General features: G+C 44.2%; 2 protein-coding genes across 2 annotated transcripts; both read left to right on the top strand.

Moving 5' to 3' along the window:
* Positions 1–307: 307 nt before the first annotated feature.
* efna1b (ephrin-A1b) lies at positions 308–11619 on the top strand. The gene is made up of 4 exons (XM_076737492.1): positions 308–586; positions 9554–9849; positions 9942–10130; positions 10277–11619. Exons 1-4 carry the CDS (start codon positions 489–491, stop codon positions 10396–10398), a joined length of 705 nt encoding a protein of 234 aa, XP_076593607.1. The 5' UTR covers positions 308–488; the 3' UTR covers positions 10399–11619.
* Positions 11620–15214: 3595 nt separating this feature from the next.
* slc50a1 (solute carrier family 50 member 1) lies at positions 15215–19926 on the top strand. The gene is made up of 6 exons (XM_076736280.1): positions 15215–15447; positions 15772–15849; positions 15942–16065; positions 16155–16316; positions 18638–18757; positions 18855–19926. Exons 1-6 carry the CDS (start codon positions 15380–15382, stop codon positions 18960–18962), a joined length of 660 nt encoding a protein of 219 aa, XP_076592395.1. The 5' UTR covers positions 15215–15379; the 3' UTR covers positions 18963–19926.
* The last annotated feature ends 4876 nt before the right edge of the window (positions 19927–24802 follow it).

Below are 24802 nucleotides of genomic sequence, written 5' to 3'. Positions count from 1 at the left end.
GTAGTCTTGTAATATAATAATATAATGCGTTTCAGTGCCACTATTTGCTGTTTATCATTTTCTTATCTTATCACTCTAATTGTATTATTGGACTTATATTTGTTTATTATGCTTCTACGACGTTATTCGAGTCCTGGTGGAGCTGTTTTTGTGTTTTTCTAGTCTGAAGTGCGGGCAGCTGGAGGGAGCGTCTCCAGTGGCTGTGCTGGGCGGCTCATACGCATTGCGCTCACTCCTATTGGTTGTCGGCACATCGAGGGGTGGAGCCACGCCCGGACAAAACAGACAAGTAGCGTTTCTGTGAACCAGTCAGGAGTTGCGACCGTGATTTGTCAACTACATCCCTTTAAACTGTCTTCATCACTACACTAGCAGCGTAAAAGCCGCGATTAGTGTCCGTGCGCGTTTTTACGCATTTAACTCAGACGCATCTTAACGTTACCGCTCGCTAATAGAACTTGGTAAGCGTCCTTTGGAGAAGAGGAGATATGGATTTGGTGTGTCTGGTGTGTTTGGCGCTGAGCATCGGTGCCTGGTTCGCCTCTGCGGAGAGACACAGCGTCTACTGGAACAGCTCGAACCCGAAGTAAGTGCTGATTGTTGTCATTGTGCGGGATACGTGTGTGTGTGTGTGTGTGTGTGTGTGTGTGTGTGTGTGTGTGTGTGTGTGAGTGAGTAAGTGAGTGCGCGTGCCTGCAGTCCGGGAACTTGTCTACTGTGTGAGTACCTGTGAGGGCTCAATCACTCACTGCTCTGTCCGTGTGACTATGTGGAGGCTATTTCCTGATGTCTCCAGAGGCGAGTGGATGTCATTTTCTGCCTTCCTGAGATTTCACACATTTAAACTCACTGTTCCCTGTATCATTAAGACCCCCGAGGCTGCTCACGCTCGTAAACTGGCTTCAGCTCAGCTTGTCGCTGTTTCCATCCATGTGGCGTTTAAAGCCACGCATGTGTCCATCTGTAAACTCACCTAACGGGACTGTGGTCATAGGCCGTTGGACTACACATTCAGCAGCGGGGTGGAAAGGCAGGAGATAGTGAGCGAGTGCCCAGACAGATGGACAGATTCACCACTATATTTAACCGCAACACATAGACACAGACATACTCTAATAGTAGAAAATAGACTGACAAGTATGAACTTGGCCAGTGACGCTGTCTGTATGGTCTGCACCTGTGTGTGTGCGTGTGTGTGTGTCATGGAAAGTCTATAAATGAGAGTGAATCAGTAGTGCAATTTAATAATGAGTTTTATGCAGAAACCACATGAAGTCTTGGTGTGTTAAGGTGTTTTTTTTTTATTGGGAGATAGTGTGTGTGTGTGTGTGTGAGAGAGAGAGAGAGAGAGAGAGAGAGAGAGAGAGAGAGAGAGAGAGAGGCACATATTGCTGATGATTTTGTTCTGAGGTCAGAAATGTAATGCTATCCGACCACTCAGTGGAATCGATGGAGCTTGACAGACGCGCAATATCGCAGCGCGATTTATTGAGCTTTTAGCGCGGAGCGAGTGATCCCGAGGCTTGAAAGACAGTATTATTTTATAACCGAGCTGAAACAGAAGGACAGGTCCCCGCTTCTCTTATTGCCGAGATAGGTCGATTAAAATCCGCAACAAGGGCAAAAGCTATTATGGCCTTTTAGTCTTGTCTTGATTACATTACTGGCTCTCTAATTGCCCTTTAAGAATGACAATAGACGCGGGGCTAGAAAAGAGCCCTGCAACAACGAAAACAATTGTCCTGATAATTGGATAAGGAGTGTAATGGAAAGTCCTGTCTTCATGAGCAGTGCTTGTGTCATGGGTTAGTCCATGTATGACTCAACGGCCCGGGTTTGACCCACCTGAGTCTTACACCTGAGTCACCACAGACAGAGGGGAGGAACAGACAGGACAGGTACACGGAGAGAAATGTGAAACCAGAGGCTCCTTGCTCTGGATAAAGGAGAAGACTGGAGTTCTAGGTTTTAGCTCAGATGAGAAGGGCTGGCAAAAAACAAAAAGAAGGCACATAGAGAGAAAAACGGGGGTGGTCTAATAGTCAGATCTTGTGTCTGCTGTCTCTAATCCGGCCCTGCACTATTTCTGCTGTCAAATGGGAGTTGTATAACCAGAAGAAAAATCATAATATAACACTAATCCCTTTCTGCTCGATGGCTAAATATAGACCCCGACACTGACAGACATAAACTTCACACATCACAACAACACAAAAATGTGTCTATTCTGCTGCTCTTATGTCATACTACTTTTGTTGAACCAAGACCGGTTTCTCTTTCTCTTTTACCTCCAATGAAGACATGAGTTTCTCAGAAAGACGGTTTGTATCCTGAGGATAATTGCAGATAAAAGCCAAACTGAAACCATAATCAGCTGACCCCAACATGCCAGTCGCATTATATTTTTTGCCACATTTTACAGTCTAATCTCCATTACTCCTCTGTAATCCCCCCCCCCCCCCCCTTCCTTCTCTCTTGTCTTCTGGTTTCCAGCTCTAACTAAAAGCCCACCTGCCCCCAAACTGTCCCCAATGATCAATCAGTCACCTGTTGGGCGGATTACATTGATCCATCAGCGGACTTTGACAGCAGTAGGCTGCGGATAATTGATGCTAATTGATTCTTGGGTTGGTCGTGAGCAGCAGTGATTTGTCTTAGGTGGAGGACAGTGGCCAGATGGCAGCAGCCTGCCCATTCATGTTGAGGAGTAGAGAGATGTGAAGCACATTGGCAGCTTAGGTGTGTGTTTTTCTCTATGCATGCATGAGTGTGTTTGATTTTCGCCAACTTGTCCGTGCGACTTAATGATTAATTAAGATTATTATGATTAGCTTAATCTCGAACTTTGAGTCCTGTAGGGACCTGATACTCTGAGTGTGTTTGTGTGCATGTGTGTGTACTGTTGCCCTACATGACAGGTGAAGAGCCATGTTTTTCTCAGTCCAGTCCGGTCTTGTTTTCACACTACGTGTCTCTGCCTGTGTCAGTTGTGTGTGTGTGTGTGTGTGTGTGTGTGTGTGTGTGTGTGTGTGGGTGAGAGAGAGAGAGAGAGAGAGAGAGAGAGAGAGAGAGAGAGAGAGAGAAAGAGTCTGAACTTGTGCTGCCCTTTACCAGCTTTTAACGGGAAGTGATTTTGTTGTGTTGTGGATTCAGAGTACGTGATTGAGAGTGTGTCTCCGTATGTGTGTGTGTGTCCCAACATTAGGGTAAAGTAAGGAGTGTCTGTTACCGTAGGCAGCCTTTCCGAGACATCATAAATGTGTGACTCACACTTACACACACTTGGGGGCAAGAGGGAGTACTTGGATGTTAATATTAGCCACAGACAACATTCCACCCTGCTGTTACTATACTCAACTCAGTCAGCTGTGTGTGTGTGTGTGTGTGTGTGTGTGTGTGTGTGTGTGTGTGTGTGTGTGTGTGTGTGTCTCACTGTACCTGTCTGCTCCTCTCCCCATCTTCACTCCTCTCCTTCTCTTTAACAGCTGGGTCTCCTCCCAGACTGGCCGCTGGCCCTGAGCCCTCCATCTCTCCCTCTTTTTCTCTCTACTGACTAATTCAAGCACATTCAAGATTTCTTTTCTGCACAGATGTGGGTGCTATTAACACAGCACTCCACAGCCTCCTTTATATCTGCTATCTCTCTGCTTTTTTGCCTGCTTTCATCCATCCAGAGTAGCCTGGGTTTATTTGCCATGCTCCCACTATCTGTGCAAATATCTCTATCAGGAGTTTGGTGTAATGTAATATTCTGTTTATCTCCGTCTGTGTCTGGCTCTGTCTGCCTTTGCTGTTATTGAAGCAGCCGTGGCCTGCCTTGACATGTACATGTGGCCTGGAGGATGAGTTTGGAGTGAAGGGGGTTGATGTCAGACCCCTCCACCCTCCCCACTGTGTTTTGTCTCGAACATTTTATACATTTTGTTCCTTCTTGCCGTCTCTCTCTGCACTCATTATTTAGCCCTCCCCGGCCCGTGTCCCGTCTGGTTGTTGGCCTCTAATCTCACCAGAATGAGAACACGCTCACACACACTAACATAGATTACAGACGGCTTGTAATCTGACCATCTGACCCATAGACACAAAACCATCAACCTGCTGGCTTCATTCTGTATATATTTATGCCTCTGTGATCCTGTGATGTAACTTCTGTCTGTTTCATTATGCGATGACCCTCACAGTCTCTACGTGTGTGTATCTGGATAGGTGGGTTATTGTGTAACTGTTGCGATGTATATATATATATATATATATATAACTTTCTTCATAAACCTGAAGTTGTCACAGTGGATCATTCCTGCCATAATCTACCAGATGGGATCCATAGTACATCAGAACAATGAGTTACCAGCACAACAGGACATCTCCATTCATCTTACTATGAATCCTGCCCATTTCATATCAGAAGGCTTTGTGTGTATTCCCTGCAGATATAACTGTCAACTGTCAACACGCTTAGAAATTCCTTCATGCATCGTAGCACACAGCAGAGGATTTTAGCAATAACAAAGTTTCTAAACTACAGTATATTCATTAAATCTGTCTCAGGTCTGCAGACATCCTCCTCCCCCCGTCACAGTATCCATGCACCTCTGTTTTCTCTGTGTTCTTCCTCTCGCTTCCTTATCTGTGGTCCAGACTTCCTTCCCTCCCTCCATCAGTCCCCCTCTTTCTCACAGACCTTCCTCTGTTTTTTGCTCCAGTAGTTTTCCACCGGAGGAGGACAGAGCACCTCTCAGCCCTGGCTCTGCTAACACTGGAGAGGCCTGCTTTCTGCCTAGTTATCGTAGTATGTGTGGGCAAGCATGCGTGCGTGTGTGTACACTGCTCATTCATAGCATTGCAGGCATACTTTGCCATTGCTGTCCACTCATAGCTTACTATCGCCCCCTAAAGGGCAGAATTAGCAAGAGATTTCTAGTCAGATGGTCAAGTATGATCAAGTATTTCATGTTTTGTTTTGCCTCAGTTAATCCAAAACTTCTTTTTTTTTCAAATAAGACAAGCCGAATAATATAAAGTCGGTCTCTCTCAGCTAGACAGACAGACACAGGCGCACAGATTAACTCTCTGTGACCCCCCCCGCCTCCATCACCACCGCCAACATATTAAACCAAGCATGATACCATTTGGCCTTCTTCTATTCATCCCAGACAGAATGCGAGGGTGCATAAAGGGGAGAATGGGTGAAAAGGTTTTGGGGGCAGAGAGGAGGAGGAGGGTGCAGGGTGAGAGAAGGGTGAACTGCAGAAAGGGATTTGTGTTAAGAAATTAGCCTGGATGAAGAGCGCTGGTATATTATGTCAGTGTTAAGGGACAGGACAAAATAGAGGAGAGGGAGAGGGGGGATGGGCTGATTTGGGGAGAATAAAAGAGAGGCAGACGGAGGGAGGAGAGAGAGGACAGTGATGGATGAAGGGAGGAGAGAAGTTTGGAATTGAATAAGTGAGAAACTGCAGTGTTGACCGTTTTAAAAGCTCTCATCTTGCAAAAGGATATTCAGTGTCTTAACTGTATCATGCACACATATTCAAGCACGCAGAGATTTGCAAAAAGTGGAAAGTACAGAGTTCAGCACTTATAATCCAAGCAGGAGAGAATATTGTATTGGTGCCTTTTATTGGAAGAATCCCCACTGGGTTTCTTATTGCAAGACAATGAGATAGAGGAAGAATGAAGGTAGATTACATTGGAAGTTAATATAGAAAGACCTTTCAGTGTATATTAGATTGGCTATAATGGAGCATCCCACTAGTGAGCAGCTAAACCCATTAGAACCACTGACAGCTCCTCCGCCTGTGTGAAGGGAGGTGTGAATCTGCCATACCACAGCAAATTAATAGGGTATTAAGTGTACACCTCAAAGTAAAAGTGTGTGAGAGTGCGACTGGAAATTTGATGAGTGCGCCTTGTGAGAACATAAACCATCCAAACCGCAGCCCCCCGTTGTGACATTCCAGCATGTGCACACTTACTACTGATTACCTGCAGAGCAAATGGTTGGTGTGTGTGTGTGGGGGGGTGCATCTGTTTAGTGTTTCAGTCGTGCTGACTGGCTCCATGACTGTGTTGTGTGTGTGTGTGTGTGGAACAAACATCTTCAGTGCTGACTCAGATGGTAGTGTGTGTGAGAATTTGCGACCCTGAACTCTTACCCCTTGACCCGGCTGCCAGTTTGAAACACTCCCCAGAGAGACGGTGAAAGACAGAGTTCCTGCGTCAGTTGTTTGACCCAAACCAGTGAGAGCTGAGGGGACAAATGGGAGGGATGGCAGGCGGGGAGGGGGAGAAAAGAAAAGGGAAGAGGTTGCAGAGCAGCGCAAGGACAGTGGCAAGACTTCAAAGCTTGGGTGAGAAGGCGAAGTGTTGAAGAACTCACCTACTGTCATAACTACCAGCTCTACAGCTATTTTACTATTTAGACCCTTATAACACACCTTGTTCACTGACGCAAAAGCAAGAGTGGCTCCATAGTGAGAAATGACCTTTTTGCGCTAGAGAGGAAGAACGACTACAGCCACCTTCAACCCTCGCTGTTTACCCACACCTCAGTCACACGCAAGAACACACACACACACACACACACACACACACACACACACACACACACTCAAACACACAAGAGACTTGAGTATGCCTTAATAAACAGATGTGCCCATAAGCCTGGGGCGCAAGACGCCCTGAATAAGGGTCTTCAGAGAATCCCTCTCCCATGAAAACATACACACACACACACACACACACACACACACACACACACACACACACACACAATCAACACACGGGATGATGAAGCTGTGTGGAAAGTAGGTCTGCAACAACTCACACACCTGGTTCTCACTCTCACATACGACAGAGCTATCACGTCAACGCGTCTCTCACTCTCCCGAGAACTGTCAGTCAGGGCGAGAGTAGATGCAGGGAGATACGTGAGTCTCCAGAAGTGGAGAGCTTTGATGAGTGACGCGTCAGGGAGAGGACCAGAGGCAGAGTTTTGCGCTGTAAAATGCTGGCCTGGTTCAACAGGCATCTGTGGGCGAGTGTTCCCACTTCCTTGACTTGTGGTTGCGTAAAGAAAACACAATCCCAAAAAAAAAAGGACCTCATTCAAGCATAAACAATTCTGGGCAACTCAAATGCAACTGTGAAACCACTAAAAACACACTCACAGTCATATGAGCGCACATATAACACACATCCACCAGTCAGCGTAGTGAAAGCTCTACAGGGGGTAAGGTACAGGGGTTGAAGGGGCCCTGTGGCCTTCAGACATTCTGTCTTTGGGGAGGGAAAGAGTATAATTACACCCCATTCATTCCTCCTCCCCTCCTTTTCGAGTGAACACGTTGGCCCCAGACCCCTAACAGCTTTTAATTAGCCAGACCAATGGAGGAGACGAGGAGGAGGAGGAAATGAGGAGGTGAAGAGAAGGATAAAAGGGGAGTTTTCTTAAAAGCATGAGTTGTGAATGAAATTAGCAACAGAATCTGTTTTGTTGGCTTTTGACAAGCCTGTGTTTTCATGTGGAGGTCAGCCAGGCCACTGACAAGCACACAGTGTGGGAAAACGGTGTATCCTATCCAATTTAAAACTATTCTTTACTTCAGAGGGAGCAGCTAGAGATCTCCAAGCGCCTTGTTTTTCTCCAACTCTGTTATTACTGATCTGAGTCAAAGAAAAGAGAGCAGAGAGGAACAAGATGAGAGTAGAGATTATTTAGCCAATTAGGCGGCTACAGGCTGTGTCTCTTTTCCTTTCACTGAATCACTCGCCCTCGCAGAGCACACACAAACAAAGGCGTGCACACCTGCACGGGAGTGTACACACTTACAAAGAGCTTTTCTGAGGGAGAGCAGTGATTGCAAGTGGAGGGAGGTGATCAGCCTGTTAGCCCTGGATAACAAGTGTAGAGCTGTGCTCAGCTAACAAAGCATGTTTTGACAGGTAGGTTAGCGCTAACCCACACACACACACACACACACACACACATACAGAGGCAGGAAGGAGGGGTTAGAGGCCCATGTTTGGAGCCAGTGTGTCTGTGACTTGGCCAGGGGGTCCTAACAGGAGCCACAACAACAGGAGAGGGGGGGTCACAGCCACCACATCCCACGCTTTGATGCTGGGGCACACACACTTACAGCACACATAAACAATGGCAGACAAGCAGGAGCTGTTTTCTTGTCACTTTCGCTGCCTACAACACGTTAACCCGAGCAGCAAATTTGAGGATTAGAGCCTGTTGTCCCCGAGGATGTCATCTGAGTAACACGCAAATATCAGTATTTCTTCACCTACTGGCTTTTGGCTGATCTCACATCAGTTGCAACATGCCTGCCAGCAGCACATCACAAGCTGCAGCTGAGCACGGCCTCGTCTGCGTCGTGTTTACTTGAAAGGAAGGACATATTAGTTACGTGAAGCTGAAAGTGAAGACAGCAGGTTAGAGTTCATTCAGTTTTCACACATGAATTGTTTTTCCTCCTTGCCCCAACAAATCCATTCCTTCACTGAGCTGTAGCTACTTATTAACAATCAGTTCTACTAAAGTGAAAATTTAACAGCTCCATGAAAACAGCTTTTGTATTGTAACATCATCGCCACAAACGTGCGGTGGGGCCGCACAGGACTTATCCACATTTTTCACCATTTCTCCATACCTGAGTAGGACACTGGGGGGAAACAAGCATAGGAAGCGTGCGAAGAGGAGACGGGAGGAAGGCTGAAAAAGAGCCATAAAACTAAATGAAGGGTAAAGATGAAAAGAGAGAAAGAGAGCGACAGTCTGACTGTCTCCACCCGCCCCCTCCCTGTCTTTGATGAAATAAGAAAGAAATTGAGAGACAGAGATACAGATAGTGACAACAAATAAGTGTGAGGAGCTTCAACATAGATAGACAAACACCCAGAAAGTGGAAAACAGTTTAGATAAAAAGGACTTGACAGAAAGAGTCATGGAGCTGCACAGATCGAAAAGTGGACTAGCAGCGAAGATGAAAAAGAGAGATTGGGCTTGAGCTGTCATTTAAAATCTTGTCCTCCTGGAAGCGAGTGAGAAGTGCATCTCTGCTGAAGGTTAACCGAGGAGGGAGAGCAGGAAGGTGTGTGTGTGTGTGTGTGTGTTTGTGACTGCGATGCTGGAAGGGCTTTGTGAGGTTCTAGGTGTGTTGTCTCGTCCACAAAGTGAACAAGTCCAGCCTGATCCGGCTTTTTCTATTTCAGTCAAAGTGACAGGTTTGCACAAGTACACCGAAGCACGTCAACACAAACATCCTCACATGGCACCTGAATTCCGCCCAAGTAGCCGTACCTGTATGTTAACGTGTGCTGCTCGTGTGACTAAGTGTGTTTTCGGTTGCTTTGCGTGTCTGTGTGTAATTAGCCCTCATTATTATTCCTAACACGTGTGTTGTATGAGCCAAGCTGTCAGGGTGTGTGGGGACAATATGTGCCTATTATTCATGTTGTTATTAATTTTGCGGAATAAAGATGTTTTGACGCTGGGTGAGGACTTCTGTCGCTAACCTCCTCTTTCTTTGCTGTCCCCCTGCAGCTTCCTGTGGGACGAGTACACAGTGGAAGTCCGCATCAATGACTATCTGGACATCATCTGCCCACACTACACCCACGGCGAGGTGTCATCGCATTCAGCCGAGCGCTACGTGCTGTACATGGTGGAGAGGGAGGACTACGAGGTGTGTAAACCTCACTCCTTCGACCAGCTCCGCTGGGAGTGCTCGCGGCCGTTCGCTCCCCACGCCCCCGAGAAATTCTCTGAGAAATTCCAGCGTTTCACTCCCTTCACCCTGGGCAAGGAGTTCAGACAGGGAGAGAGCTATTATTATATCTGTAAGTATCAGCAGTAACATTTTTATCAACTTATTGTGATGCCGAGGAGGTTTCTCGTATTCAACTTTTCCCTCTTTTCTGACTTTCTGCAGCAAAGCCAATGCATCACCACGGCCAGGAGTGTCTCAGGCTGAGAGTGGACGTCACCGGACATAAAGGCTCTGGAAAGACCCATCCAGATAAATCCAAGGCAGATGATACAGGAAAAAGCACAGATGGAGGAAAAAGGATATTTACTGCTGCAGGAGGAGTTCACAACCCCTCTAACCGGCTCCCAGCAGGTGAGGATTCTTTTTTAAAAAAAAATACCAGACAGATGCAAGATAGTCACAGCAGTCCCCTGTCTGAGAGGAGCTCAGCTGGGTGTTTACCATGAAGGAATGGTGAAACCCAATACTGATTCTCTCCCTCCCTTTTCTCTCCTCAGATGACCCTGCTGTGATGGAGCCAAACGTTCAGAGGAGTATCGGCAATTCAGGAGCACAGCTGGTCTCCTTTCCGCTCTTCTTTACCTTGATCCCAGTCTTATTAGCTCTGATGCTACAGTAACGCTGATAATGCAGAGACAATGCCAGCCCAGTGCAGGTCACTTGGGCCACAAACACTTGACATTTTTTTAAGCAGATTTTTTTTATAAGAGCATGAACAGTGCCGTCAGTGTGTGTTTGTGTGTTTGTTTGCGCGAATGTGGAACGTGGATCGTTCCAAAGAAGAGGACCTCAAAGATCTTTTTGTATTACTTTGCCATGAGGATGGAAATTCTCATTTTGGACCGTTTCAGACGCACACTTTTTTCAGTCATAATGAACAAAACAAGCGAATCAAAATACTTCATGGATGAATATTGAAAATGACAAGAGGATAACATTGTCTTCAGTATCCTGTGTTTTCAACAGATTTACATTGTACTCCTCATCTCCAATGTCATGTCAATGTAATGTCAGTTTTCTTCCTCTACATGTAGAGAAACTATTAATTCTTTGTCTTGGAAATGTTGTCGGCTACTGCCAGAGTGGTATACATTATGTAGGATTTTTGTCATGTTGTTGTGTAGCACTCAGCCCCCTGTTATATCTCTGTCAAAGCACCACTGTCACATTCATACTGATGCAAAAGCTGACACTTTGATTCAAGTGCTGTGGTTTGAATGAGCATCATTGAACATATTTTTTCAGTTCAGCTATAAAACAACACAAGAAAACAAATGGTTTAATCCGCACCAGTGGTTCTCAATCTTTTTGGGGAGCTCATGAGTCTTTAAAGTGATGCCTACCACTGCCCGCACAAATTAAAACACTAAAGAAATTTTCTTTTTCAAGCTTTTTTGTTTGAATTTGCCAATGTATTTCAGAAGAAATGCTATAGAATTCATTTGGATCCTAGAAATATTCATTTTTTGTGTCATAAGTTCTCACTTCTCAATTACATGTTCTCATAAAGTTGAAAGCCACTGATTGAGGCAACAAAAGAGACACTAACAGTGATTTTAGGGGCTGAGCTTCTTCAGTACTTATGGTTATTCGCTCATTTCTGCTGTCTTGGCAGCATCATGGTACACTGGCCGATGTGCAGATGTGATCTGACTTGCACATTGTCAAACCTCAAACTGAAGGGACTTCCCAGAGCATATTTGCAGCTGTTTGTTTCCTTGTTAAACATGCTTGTGTCATTTCGTAAATGTTTATATGTACATTTGTATATAGAGAAAACTATAAGAAGCTGTTTTAAGATGTGAAAAATGTTCAGTGAAATAAAAAAAAGTTGTGACGTAATAAAAGTGTCTGCCTTTTTTTAAGCAGATCATTTTATATTATGAGTGAAACAAAAGTTGCAGGATGATATCAGGTAGCTGCTGCACACACACACACACACACACACACACACACACACACACACACACACATACAGCTAGAGGCTTTCTCTCAACTTGGCTGTTTAGCCTTCTGGATTGCTCGCTAGCCATGACTTGTGCTCTCATCATTCTTTCACAAAAAACCTCAGCCCTGTCCTCAGTCCGGATGCTGTAAGTTAGCTGAGGTGAGATTTCTAGTGATTGGCTATTTTTCCTTTTATGGGTGTGTAAGTGAAAGATTTGTGAATTTATGGACCTTAATTTTGGGGGGGGGGGGGGGGGGGGGGGGGGCGTGAAGCAGACAAGATTTAGCTCTTTTTCAAGAAAAGTGGCAGCAGTGTAGAAGCTGGTGTATAAATGAGTGAATAAGTATCATGTTCAACAACCAACAATACAAACATGTAATTGGCATTGAAATCTCTAAATAAATACATAGTTTTTACCTCAATATAATGACAGATTACTGAGCTACAAAAACTGATTGAGTCTTTTTTGGCTGTCAGGGTAAAGACCCCCATGGCCCCCGTTCTATCTGTGCCCCTTCAGAATCTTGGCCTGCATGACGCTCACTGAAGCTAACCGTCTCCCGTCAGATGAAATCTCTCCAGCACTCTCCATATTTCCACCCCCAGGTCTTTCCCAACCTCTGTTTTTCATCCCCTCTTCTCCCCGCCTTTCATCCCTGGTGACATCGCTCATCTGGCTTAGGTTTCACAGTCAGAAAACCAAACACGAGAGCAGAGAGGGGGATGATGAAGGAGCGAGAGTACAGGATAGTGTAGCGAGAGAGGCCAGCGAGCAAACTGACAACTGGGTGTGAAGGTGTCACTCTCGCCTCCTCGCTCACACTCTTTCACTCTTTTCTGGACTTTTTTTTTTTTTTTTTACTGCTCTGTACATCCTCTTTGGAGGGAAAGCTGAACATCCTTGTATGCAGTGGTATGTTGGAACGAAGACGAGCACAGTGCAAGAACCTCAGAGCTGACTGAAAACTGTCAGAAGTCACCATCCCCTGTAAAACCACACAACATATACATTCAAAACCTCAACATAAAACTGAGTTGTTTGTTTCTCCATAATAACGTCATAGTTTGAATTCACGGCAGATGATCACACAGTCTCAGACATGTTGCAGTGTAGCATCCATGTATGCGTGTGGTTCTGCACAGGACAGCCTGTCACTGGGAATGTTTCATCTGGAGACAGTGTCATACAGCGGTGTGCAAAGGTCGATGAGATGCACTCAGATTGCAAGACTAATGATTAATAACCTATTGTCATGAAGAAATATGCAAGCCCTAAACGTGCTAATAAAAGTATTAGCAGCACTCAGGTACCCAAAGAAATCTGAAATACAGTCATATTATAATAATATGGAGTGTCATGTCATTGATGCACTTGGTACATCTACATGCATCACAAATGGAAATACACCAATTCCATAAAATCAGAAATTTCTACAACATGAAATGAAAATTCCCAAAACTGTAGATCCAGAAAGTCTATCTCCAATTTATGAGGATTTTCATGCTCTTAGATCAGTTGGAGGATTATGCACTCTGACACAGCGGGAGAACGAATTCTCTGAATCTCTGCAGAATCTTCATGATTTTATGTTAATGGTGCAATCTGCAAAACACCCTGTAACCACAGGCATCAGATAAATTCAGAGTAAAAAGCGAAAATTTCCCTCTGCAATGTTGAAGAAAACAAAGCAAAAAGCACAGTTAGTTTCATCTCTGACAGCTGAAATCTGTAATCTGTTACAATGGATGATCATGAAACAAGTGTACTTTTGAAATATATATTTGAATATTTCAAATGTCTGGAAATGTGGATTAATCAATATTGAATTAGATTCATAATACGGTTGAAAAGACAAAGGATATCTAAACACCAAAGCCAGACAAAGATTTTCTTTGTGTAACATTTAAAAGAACTCAAAGTGAAAAAACACTGTCACACAAAGAAAAAGAATGACAATTTAATAAGAGAACGGTCGAATATAAACCACAAATATGAAACTGTTCTGCATCTTTATAGAAATGACATTAAAATAATGACAGAAAAATTGAAGTGGAAAAATGAAATGTCAAACAGATGCCTACCAAAAAAAAAAAAAGCTTGAACTAAAAGAAAATGAAGGAGAAGACGGAAGAAAATTATACATCAAAGGCTGTTGTTAAAGGTCAGGTCTGAGAGATTCTGAGCGTAGAGTGGAAAAGGGTCTTTGCAGAGAGACGAGGCTGCACTGCTGAAAGCCTCGTCCGCCCTCTGATGCTTGGTCCTGACGGCCGGACGCAGGACAGACGAGTCCATGATGGACCGAGATGGTGGAGGGGGTGAGAGAGGTAAGAAGAGGCAAAGGAAGTTAATGAGGACTTATTAGGTGATTAGCATTAAATTCACCCGAGCTTTGCTAAATGAGAAGGCTGCGGTAGTTTAAGGTTTTATTTCACAACTTGAATTATGAATCCTTGTGTTAAATGCTGAATGTAATATCCATGAAATAACACTCTGTAGCTCCCATAGCCCACTGTCTAGTTGAAAAATGATCCATACAGAATGAAATAAATCAAATTACACTGGTGCGCCCCAGTGGAGTGTATTTTTAATTGTCTTTGAAACAGCAAAATGACTGCATTTTGAATTTAGAAAATCCACAGTATGTACTTGTGATTCTTCCAGTGAGATGATGTAAGCCAGTGGTTTGCAGCTTTTCTGCCTTGTGACCCCTTATTACAGAGCTTTGTCAGCTTGTGGCCCCTCATCACAGGTTGCATGTGGTGGCCACTTCAACCAAAGAGTGGTTTCTTTCATCTTGCATCCTTTCATTTGAAAACTTGAAAACCTAAATGTTGAGAATACTACTTTGTAGAGGCTTTAAGATGTAGAAATACCCAATAACTCGCCAGAAAAGAGTGCGGAATAAGAGAAATATCCCTCTTCTGCTTTTCTATTCCGTTGAAAGGTCACTCCAGTATTGAACTTTCATTGGAGATCTCACAGAGACTCAGAGACTAAATCAAGTAATGCAACTCAAGAGCATCTTTCATTCGAACCCCTCTGCCTCCTGAATGCCCACTTCAAACCCAAGCTCACATATTTTTTCAAACTTTGGAAAACTCCTTTCAAATCCACAGAACATACTAACCTACCTTTTCTCAGGCTGACTTACTAACTATGGAGTTAAATTAATCTCTTCTTTCTTAATTTCTTTCTCTAACATCACTGGAGTGCCCCCCAACCTGAACCCCAGATCAGAAACTACTGATCAGACTGATATGGACTGATTTCACGCATAGCACAGTATGGTACAAACTGAAATCTACATTTCAAAGGCAGAAAAGGGCGGGCCATGCCTTCGCCATCCTACGGGAAAAATACTCCTTCCTGAACCCGGCAAGATCCCGTCAGCGTGATGACGTATGGCCCTACATCCGCATCGTTTGAGCATCCTATTGGAGCAAATTCACCCCACCTGTTTAATAACGTAACCAATCAGAGCGCAGAATGACTGAGTTTGCTGACTGCAAACACGGAAACGCAGTGAGAGAAGGAGGCGTCAGCGTAGTTTTATTCGCTTTTAATTTAATACAGGGCAAGAATCCGCTATTAAAAGCACACATTGCACGAAAATAGAAGCGGGCAGCGTGTTAGGATTTCTTGTCCCGTTCTATGGATTTGCTGCAGCTTCTGTCATGGGCGTGCATCGTGTTTACAGTCGGGATGTTCTCGACTGGACTGTAAGTTGAATTGCTCGTCATCATGCTGCATCGCATCAGTTTTCATTTGCTCCTCTCACTCTGTGCGTCTGGTTTATAACATGAGGGCACATTTGCAGAAACGCCTTCACCTGCTTGTCTGAACCCAAGTTAACTACAGGAATGGTCACGTGTGAAGGAATGCGCTAATATTGATTGATCAAGTGATTTGGTTTCCGAAGTAGGCCTATCTGACACTGTGATCTCTCTCTCTCTGTCTCTCTGTCTACTTTTGTGTGTGTGTGTGTGTGTGTGTGTGTGTGTGTGTCTGTGTTTGTGCGCGCGCGCGCGCGCGCGTGCTTCCAGGACCGACCTGAAGAAGATGCGAGAAACCAAAAGTGCTGATAATATCCAGTTTCTCCCCTTCCTCACCACGTGTCTTAAGTGAGTGTGTGTTGATGTTCCACTATGATCAGTTCAGTAGCATTGTCATCTTGTTCTGGTCAGCACATGTCATGCACGCCTCGTTTCCATAGTAACCTGGGATGGCTGTATTATGGGATTCTGAAGAGAGATCAGACAATCGTCCTGGTCAACTTCATTGGAGCTCTCCTCCAGGTCCTCTACATCATTGTGTACTTCCACTACACAAAACAGAAGGTCAGCGGGCCCCCGAGTATATACCTCAACTTTATTTCCCATGTGCACACTTGTCTCTCAGCATCTGTGTGTGCGTGTGTGTGTTTCAGAGGCTGGTGATGTCCGAGACCTTAGGAGCCGGCATGGTGCTGACCTGCGGGGGGCTTTACTTCACCATGTTTCTTCCCGAGGACGACACTCGACTCAGCCAGCTAGGCCTCACCTGCAGTGTGGTCACAGTCAGCATGTACCTGTCGCCGCTCACCGACCTGGTACGGCTCACATGCTTTACACGCAAACACAACACACACGCATGTGCAAAGCCAAATGAGCTGACTCGCCTCACTGGATTCATAGATAATGTTTTTTATTACGGTGTGGTCTGTTCTACAGTGCAGCCGCAGCTGGTCTGATAATTGCATAGATGATGGTGAATAGATGTTTGTGGCATGGCAGCAAGCAAAATCAAGACTTCTGATTTCAACATAATGGTTGTAAGATATTGTTATTTATTATGCAGCAGTTCTCTCGAAAGGTGCTAAAGCAGCGAAGTTAGTGAGTTATTGCTCACCTCAAAGTGGAAGCGGTCATTCATGGTGACCAGTCATGGCTGCTTTTCTGCCCATTAAATCCCAGCAGAACCAGTCAAATGAGCTGGTTGTATGTCTAAGTGCAGCTTTGACATTGTGCAAGCAGTGACCTTTGAAATGTGTCATTCATGCTTATGAGCACTAAAGTTAAAGTGGGGAAACGTGCAGCACAGGGCTGTTTAATGAATCTGCAGTGGGGAAATGTTGACTTTAAGTGACTTGTTCATGTGAGAGTTGATTTACCTGCATAAAGACAGACAGTCAGTGAAGAACTCCATACTGAGAGAGGCCAGATGAGGAGTAATACACAGACTGTACTATGGACATAGTCTCCATGATGTCTGTCAGAGGTTTCTGAAAAGCCATTGTGAAGCTCAGTGACGGTGGCTCCAGCCGTCACCATCTTAGCAGTGTCGGACTCCGCCTAACTCCCAGCTGATCCAAAAATGGGCAAAGAGGTGGAGAGTGGGTGGAGATGAGGCATCGAATGACCCTGACTACTTAGACCTAGCAGCTAGCTGTCACTCAAAGCGGGCATGCCTATAATCATGCAGAACTTTAAGCCTCAATATAGTTATAGAGACCAAAACCAAAGTTGGCCATGTTAATATGGGGGTCTATGGGAATTGACTCATTTTTGGAGCTGGCCTCAAGTGGCCATTCAAGAAACTGCAGTTTTCGCCACTTTAAGTTGGCTGCATTTGTCAGCCTCAGAGGTTGCTGCTTGGGGTAATACGATTTCCCTTCTGGGTCCCCGTCAGGAACCTGGCTGTGGTGTACTGCACCCGCTGCAGGCGGGACCGGGAAGACTGGCTAATCCCTGGATTTTAGGCCAGGAGGAAGCAGTTGTTTCTGAGCACTGAGTGTGCTGTTAAAGCTGTTTTCTACTTGTCACAGTTTAGAAAACAATAGTCACTGAAACACTCTGGTTATATTCAGTGCATACAACTTCAAGCATACGCAGGCTTCTTTTCTGACCATATGTCTGACTGAACTTGCACACAGACAGCAGGCAGCATCTGTTCAGTCAACTCGGTCAGCTCTGCACGTGCGGCTGTTCATTAATGAAGGAATAAATCCCCTTTTTTTTCTCTCTTTCCTTTTGTCTCTTTGAGTCATCTTGTCTTGTTCTCTGTCTGCTATCCTGTTTGTCTCCTTCCCTCCATCTGCCTCCAAGCTCCCAATGATCCCCAGTCAGTTTCCTGCCTTTCTTTCCCTCATCTGTCTCTTCCTGTTTTTCTCAGCTTCTGTCTGTTTGTGTCTCATCCCCTTGGTTTCTTTGCTGTTTTCTCCTTACAGTTCACGTTCAGCATCCCAACTTCTTTTGTAATCGGGGTTGTAAAATGTTTCTTCCAACTATGTCAGAAGTCAAAAGTGTTAACAGCTGTTCCAAACAGGTACACTTGTGTGGTGAAAAGTCTGCCGTTGTGGAGAGGGCCGAGATCAGCGCATGTTTTCAGACGGTCTGAGAAGTCACAGAAGTAGTTGTGTTAAAAAGAAAACCTGAGAGAGAAACCTGGAGGCAACAAGCTATAAACACAACACTGGCACATTATCGCCTTAAGAAATCGTTGCAGACACTGACCAAAATGACCATTCATTTGAAGTCCTGACACATGAAAGTCCAAGAGTCACCCTGCTTTTAGCTCTGTTTTGGTCTTCACCAGCTCCTGAGGGAAATAATCTGGCTCCACTGTGGTGATGAGCAGGTAGCGTGCTGTTGGTTTATCAGAGGTTTTTGCTCAAAGTGGCTGCCTGCTGCTGCTGCTGCTGCTGCTGCTGCTGAAAGCAAGGATGATGGGAGCAAGCGGAGTGCACCAACATCATAAAGTTTCCAGCTGTTAAACCGAAACAGTCAACTGAATGATGCTGAAATGCTCCGCGGAGCAGAGGGGAGCTGCGGAGACTTCACATTACATATAGTCATTAGATCCACTGTGAATATAAAAGCTTTAAAGCGTTTCATTTATTAACTGATTGTTGCTGTTTCTCTTCCCTCTCAGGTAGAAATAGTGCGTAGCGGTAATGTGCAGCGCTTGTCCTTCCCCCTGACTGTAGCCACCCTGTTCACTTCAACTTCCTGGGTTTTCTACGGCCTCCAGCTGAACGACTACTACGTTGTGGTAAGACGGAGCGCACCTGTAAACACAGCACTGTTTGAGTCAAATGAAAACTGTTGTCCGTAAAGCCTTTTCTTCCTCTTGTCTGTGTTCATACCAGGTTCCAAACACACCCGGAATCTTGACCAGCCTCATCCGATTTTATCTGTTTTGGAGATTTGCATCTGTCGGTCACGGCTCGCCTTCCTATAAGCCTATGCATATATGAGGATGGAGGGAGGAGAAGAAAAATGTGACAGGCCTGTTGATTCCACGGAGCCGCGAAGCTCTCCATTCGCCCACTGACGACGTGGACATGATGTCCTGTGTTTGTTGTTAATCTTCTCGGGGATGTATATCAGTAACTCAGTTAGGTGGGACACTGTCTTCAATTCATGTCCAACAGTTTTTTTTTTTGTTCTGCAGCTGTTTGTGAAACTTGTGACCTGCCTCTCCTCTCCGTGTCCTTCAAGTGCCTTCTGTTCTGATCATGGTTGCCAGTTAAGATGAATGACATTCGCTGATCTACAAACATGTCAAGAGACTTGCTGTTTGTTCACAATCCAGTGAATTGGATTGAATCTTCCTCACCTCATGTTAGCCAAAGATTTCGTGGAGTTGTGACTAGCTGGCTGCCGTTTTGATGTCACATATAGCTGCTCTGCTCCCCAATGCTCATGTATGGAATAATGTAATACGAAGTTTCATATTTTTTCCCCACAGCTTGGTGAGGAAATGACAATTTCATATCTCTTTAATTGATACTCATGCCTCTGTGTCAACGTGGAGACAGAAAATTGAGTCATACCTGTGGCAGTGAATTATATTTGTTCAGAATTGTTTTCTATATATTTTTTTTTTTTTGATACAGATTGTGTATGTTGGCTTCTGTCCAAGATCAACTATTGTTTAGCTATATTGTTAATGCTATTTTTATATGCTCTTGTATATGAGATTAAATAAAATAAGAAATTAATACCACAGAATTATGTTTACAAGAATGAATGAAGTTTATTTTTCTGGTGGCAGTTTGTCATGGTAATCGAGTCCTGCTTGTCTCCTCATTATTATCCGTAATAAGGACATATGTTATGCAAATTACGCAGCTGAGTGTCAGCGCCGATTCATTACACTTCTAAAGGATGTAAGATCTTTAAAGGTTCCTTGTAAATAAATTTTTACCTTTAACATCAATGACTTTTATTTGCTGGTTGCTTGTTAATTTGCGGACATGAAAGATTTTCTTGTAGTGAGAAAGCTGCACTTGACCCTTTGAAGCGGGGAGATTTGCGCTGTAGTTTGGAGGTTTTGTTTTGGACGCAGTAATGAGCTTACATGCAGATGTGTGGAGATAAGTGTATGTGTGTGTGTGTGTGTGTGTGTGTGTGTGTGTATGAGTCGGATGGTTGTGCAAGAAGAGACAAAAGCTTGTTTGATGGTGCAGCAGTGTGAATGAGCTTGTTTGTGTGAGTATGTTGATATAGAGAGGGCAGTGGTGGGAAAGGCCACGCCAGAGGTTCTCATCCCGTGTGTGAGTGTGTGTGTGTGTGTGTGTGTGTGTTACATTGGCCTCTCTTCCTGAGCTCAAAGAGCACACAGACACAACACAGTATTGTGCTGGAATTGAGTGTTATGTAGAAAAGCTAAGCTGAGAGGACTGGAGGTGGGAGATAAACGAGCTGCAGTTGAAAGAGGGAACAAGAAAAAAAAGGAGACATTTCTGAGAGGAGGAAGCAGAAGGGATGAATAAATGAAACAGAGTGGAAAACAGCAAAAACCTGGGACATGAATAAGAGAAAAACTTGGGTGTGGTTTGTTCTATAGTTCTGTTGTAACACGATGAAAGTTCAATAAAACCAGACTAAGACTTTACAGCCACACTAGCAGCAATGTCTGCATGCCAACATGCTCGTGGTGACGAAGCTAACATTCAGTTTAGTGAACAGTATGTGTCATATTTGCATTATCACCATGCTAACATTTGCTAATTGATAGTTAACACAAAGCATAGTTTACGCTGATGGGAACCTCATTCGTCTTTAAGGTATTTGGTCATACTTGACATCATAATCTGGTTTCACTTGTAATTTATTAGTGAACAGCTCACAGGCTGCTATGGTCTGTCGCCAGCGCCAAAGCAGCTTACACAGCGATGCTCTCTGAACTAGTGTCTGGCATTGACTCCCACCTTTCGACTAACTCTCACCCCCAAACTAGCAGGAACAACAAGAAACATCACAGGTACACTGTCTCACACAGGTGGCTGACATGACTGACAGGCTTCACGGCTTCTAATCTTAAAACATCCTTGAAATTTTAGCAACTGTAACAAACAGTCCTTTCTGTCTTGACTTGTCTCCTGTGTCTTACCAACAGACAACATAAAAGCTGAACATGTCAGCCAGTCCATTACCTTAACCAAATTTCATGGCAGTCCATACAACAGATTCTGAGACATTTACCTCTAAACCAAAAACGTGAACCTCACGGTGGACCTAGAGGAAAAGTGAGGGGATAACCAAAGTCTGTATGACATTAAAGAAATTCTATGGATTTGTCTTGTTCTGTAAAGAAGTTTTAATATGACCAAAGGTAAAAAGTGTGTTATGCAAGCAAACAGGATATTGCAGACACATGAGTCAGACTCATCAGGTCTGCTCATGACTAGAAACATGAGCCAGTGTGCTTTGATAAACAACACACACACACAGAGAAAAAGTAGGGCCTTGTGAACAGTAATGATTCATTTTGGTGGTAGATGGGGGGGAGGTTCAGTGGCGAGAAAAAAGAGTAAACGATGCGTCCAGGAGACGATAAGGGAGAGCTGGGTGTTGTCCATTCTTCTCGTGAAAAGAGACAGACATCAGTAAGGTTGGAAGGACAATGCATGGAGTCGAATAGACTGGCCGGACACACCCTTCATTACACACTGTGGCTTTATCGTGAAGAGACAACGTGTTAAGTGTTAGGCAGGAAATCAAAGCACGGCCCTCACGCTGATGTGTACATGTCTTTGGTCCGCAGCCAAAGTGACAGGAGGCTTATGTTTTGTGTATGAGTGTGTGTGTGTGTGTGTGGAGGAGAAGGGGTGTTGTGGGGGGGGCAATCAGCTGAACAATGAGTACAACTCACAAACAGGATCCCTCTGTTTCCTGTAGTAGAGACTGTCTCCTTAAGCAACACACACACACACACACACACACACACACACACACACACAAGCTAGCTCTTGTACTTTTGCACACATCCTTTTAAACATATACACACTGCATGTACAGTGTGTTGTCTCATACACAGACACTCCCACCGTCTCTCCCCCCACAAACACCATGTGTGCCTTCAGCAGATGTCTATTTTTGTCATGATGGGGCGACTTCTGATCTATGGGTTTTGTTTCCCCCGTAATTACACACAACAAAATCTCTGCTAACATGCAGTGTGCAGCCAGACAGTGTGCACACTCAGCATATAAACACACACACAGCATTCACACTGGGGGGGCAGTCAGCAGCTTGTGCACTTTCTACCATCAGTAAAAGCACACCTGTCCCAGCTGCTGTTTTGAAGAGAAGAGGAGGGAAAGAAGGAATGTGCTTCTCTCAGTTTTCCTGTCAGCCCCTCACCCCTCCCAGCCGCCCCTGTCGCCCTCCTCTCTTGACTTGTTTATCTAATTATTCCCATGGTCAGCTATTGTTCCTCGTCTTCTGGCGTACACTGTCATCTCATTTCTTTCTTTCTCTTCGTGGTGCTTTTGTTTACCTCTACCCAAATCATCTCTCTTACTCAGCAGTGGGATATAACTGAGTATGTGAATGTGTGTAAATGTGAGGCACTTGTACTTTACTCGAGTCTTTTCATGTCACTTTCTGCTTCCACTCCACCGCATGTGAGAGCGAACTATCGTTCTATTTACTTCACTGCAATTATCTCACAGCTTTAATTGCTAGTTATTTCACGTGAACATTTCTGCATACAAAACATAGGAAGAGTTTATAAAAATTGATGTACAACTGAAATACGTTCATTTTCATGCAAAAACATTTCATGAATTGCTGCTTTTCCTTGTAATTAGCTGAATTCTTTTTTTCCTTCCTTCCTTACTTGCCATCAATAAGCAGTCATTAGGGGGTTATTGAGAGAAAACTCTTAGTTAATGGCCTGGTAGTTGTAGAATATGGTCGTAAGAATAAATGCTTTAGAATAACTAATAAAGAGCAAATATGCTACTAATACACATACTGAGAAGCAACTAGTTAATGGTGAATATGTGTACCTTAATATGAAGTGTTACTGATATAATATATGAGAGTATAACAGTCACAGTGGACATACTTTCAATACTTCAAGTATTTATTTTCCTGATTATACTTACAGACTTACAGACTATTACATAAGTAACGTTTCAGTGCAGGATTTTTGCTTGAAGAGGCTTTTTACAGTGTGGTATTAGTCGTTTTACTTAAGCAAAGAGTACCTCCCAAACCACTGCTGTCACTCATATCTCACTCAGTCTCAATTTATAACTCTCCTCCTTCACCTTTCACTCTACTAATACTTGGCGGTCCCTCAGTCTTGCTCTTACATTTATGAAACAGTCACATGCGGATGACAGCCATGTTTTGTACACGCAGATCATCTGCGGTGATAATCAGGTCTGTCTCGTGAAACTGTCACTCAGTCTGAGATTTATATAGATTTCATAAGTGTAGGAGAGAGAAGCACACAAGCTGAAGCTAAAAAAAAATCAGTCCAAGCTCTTTATATGCAGCAGATTTGCACATAAACATCCCCCAATTAACACTGAAGCTTTCTATCATGGCTTTTTTATTAGTGTGCATGTATATGCAAGCCCTTGTTAGTAAATGCAGTTGGTGCTGTAGGTATTTATGGGGGAACCATGTGCAGGGAGCAGCAAGTGACTTTCTATTCCCAGTTTTACCAGCTTTGTTTTGACTTTATAATCAGCACTTTTCTCCTCAGGGCCCGGTGGGTACGCAGCTGAGGGGCTCACACAACAACTTGCACGCATCGCAGGTAACACACAAAGACCACCTTCCTGTTTTTCATTAACAATTGTACATACAAAAAATGTGACTCTTCAGCTCTTTCACAGTTACCAGTTGGCGCTGAAAGACCTTTGCTCTGTAGCTCTGCCACGGAAATAGATTTACAGGCGGCCCTCCGGTGTGTCCTAAGGGTTATAGCGTGGTTCAGTATGTCCTGTCTCAGGCTCCCAGATTGTTTTGCTCCCTTCTCATTCCTCCTCCTTCCTCTTCCTCCTCCTCCCTATGCTTTGCCGCCCTTCAGAATGGGAACAGCCAGTGAAGTGATATGTGGACAGCTAGTCATTAAGCTGTCATAGGGCAGCCTATGGACCAAAACACTGTCAACATGGATGAACATACACATTATGCCTTTGATATAAATCATTTGTCAGGTATTCTTCGTCTTCAGAGTTTCAATAACCGTGCTTGACGCCACAGGACCCAACAAAGGCATTATGCGTGCAAAGCAAGATTAATGAACTTATTTCAATAAAGATAAATATACATTTGCATTAAACTCATAAATGATTCTATAAATGATTTCTAATACTTACATAGTAAATACATCCACAAAAAGCAGCTTATAGTTGTGAGGAAAACAATTAAACAGCAAGCCAAACAGGTGGTACTGTACAGCTGACAACTTTATGGAGAGTTAATGTTTTTTCTGTCTAAAAATGACACACACACACACATAAATACTCACGAAGCCTGAGGAGCTCTGGTCCTGTCTGAGCATGCTTTCACAGTTTGGCGTCCGTCCAGAACACACACATGTGGCAGATCTGTGTGTGCACATGTGTCAGCGTGGATTTTGAAGTGTTTTTGAATGGCAACCATGTGAAGTGGATTTGGATCTGATTGCATGGGTGTGTGTGTGGATTTTGGTGCAGTGACAGACAAAAAGGGGTTTTTTTTTGGTGAAGTTCACAACCCTGCGTGAGTGGTGGAGATCCATTTTGTTTGACAGTTTAACAGACTTCTTTTCTTCTGGGAAAAAAAAAAAGGTGTAGACCATAGTTGG

Source organism: Chaetodon auriga, chromosome 8 (assembly GCF_051107435.1).
Source record: "Chaetodon auriga isolate fChaAug3 chromosome 8, fChaAug3.hap1, whole genome shotgun sequence".
In the NCBI taxonomy this organism is placed as follows: Eukaryota; Metazoa; Chordata; class Actinopteri; order Chaetodontiformes; family Chaetodontidae; genus Chaetodon; species Chaetodon auriga.
The sequence above is the reverse complement of the archived record's forward strand: the minus strand, read 5'-3'. Positions and strand labels throughout refer to the sequence as shown.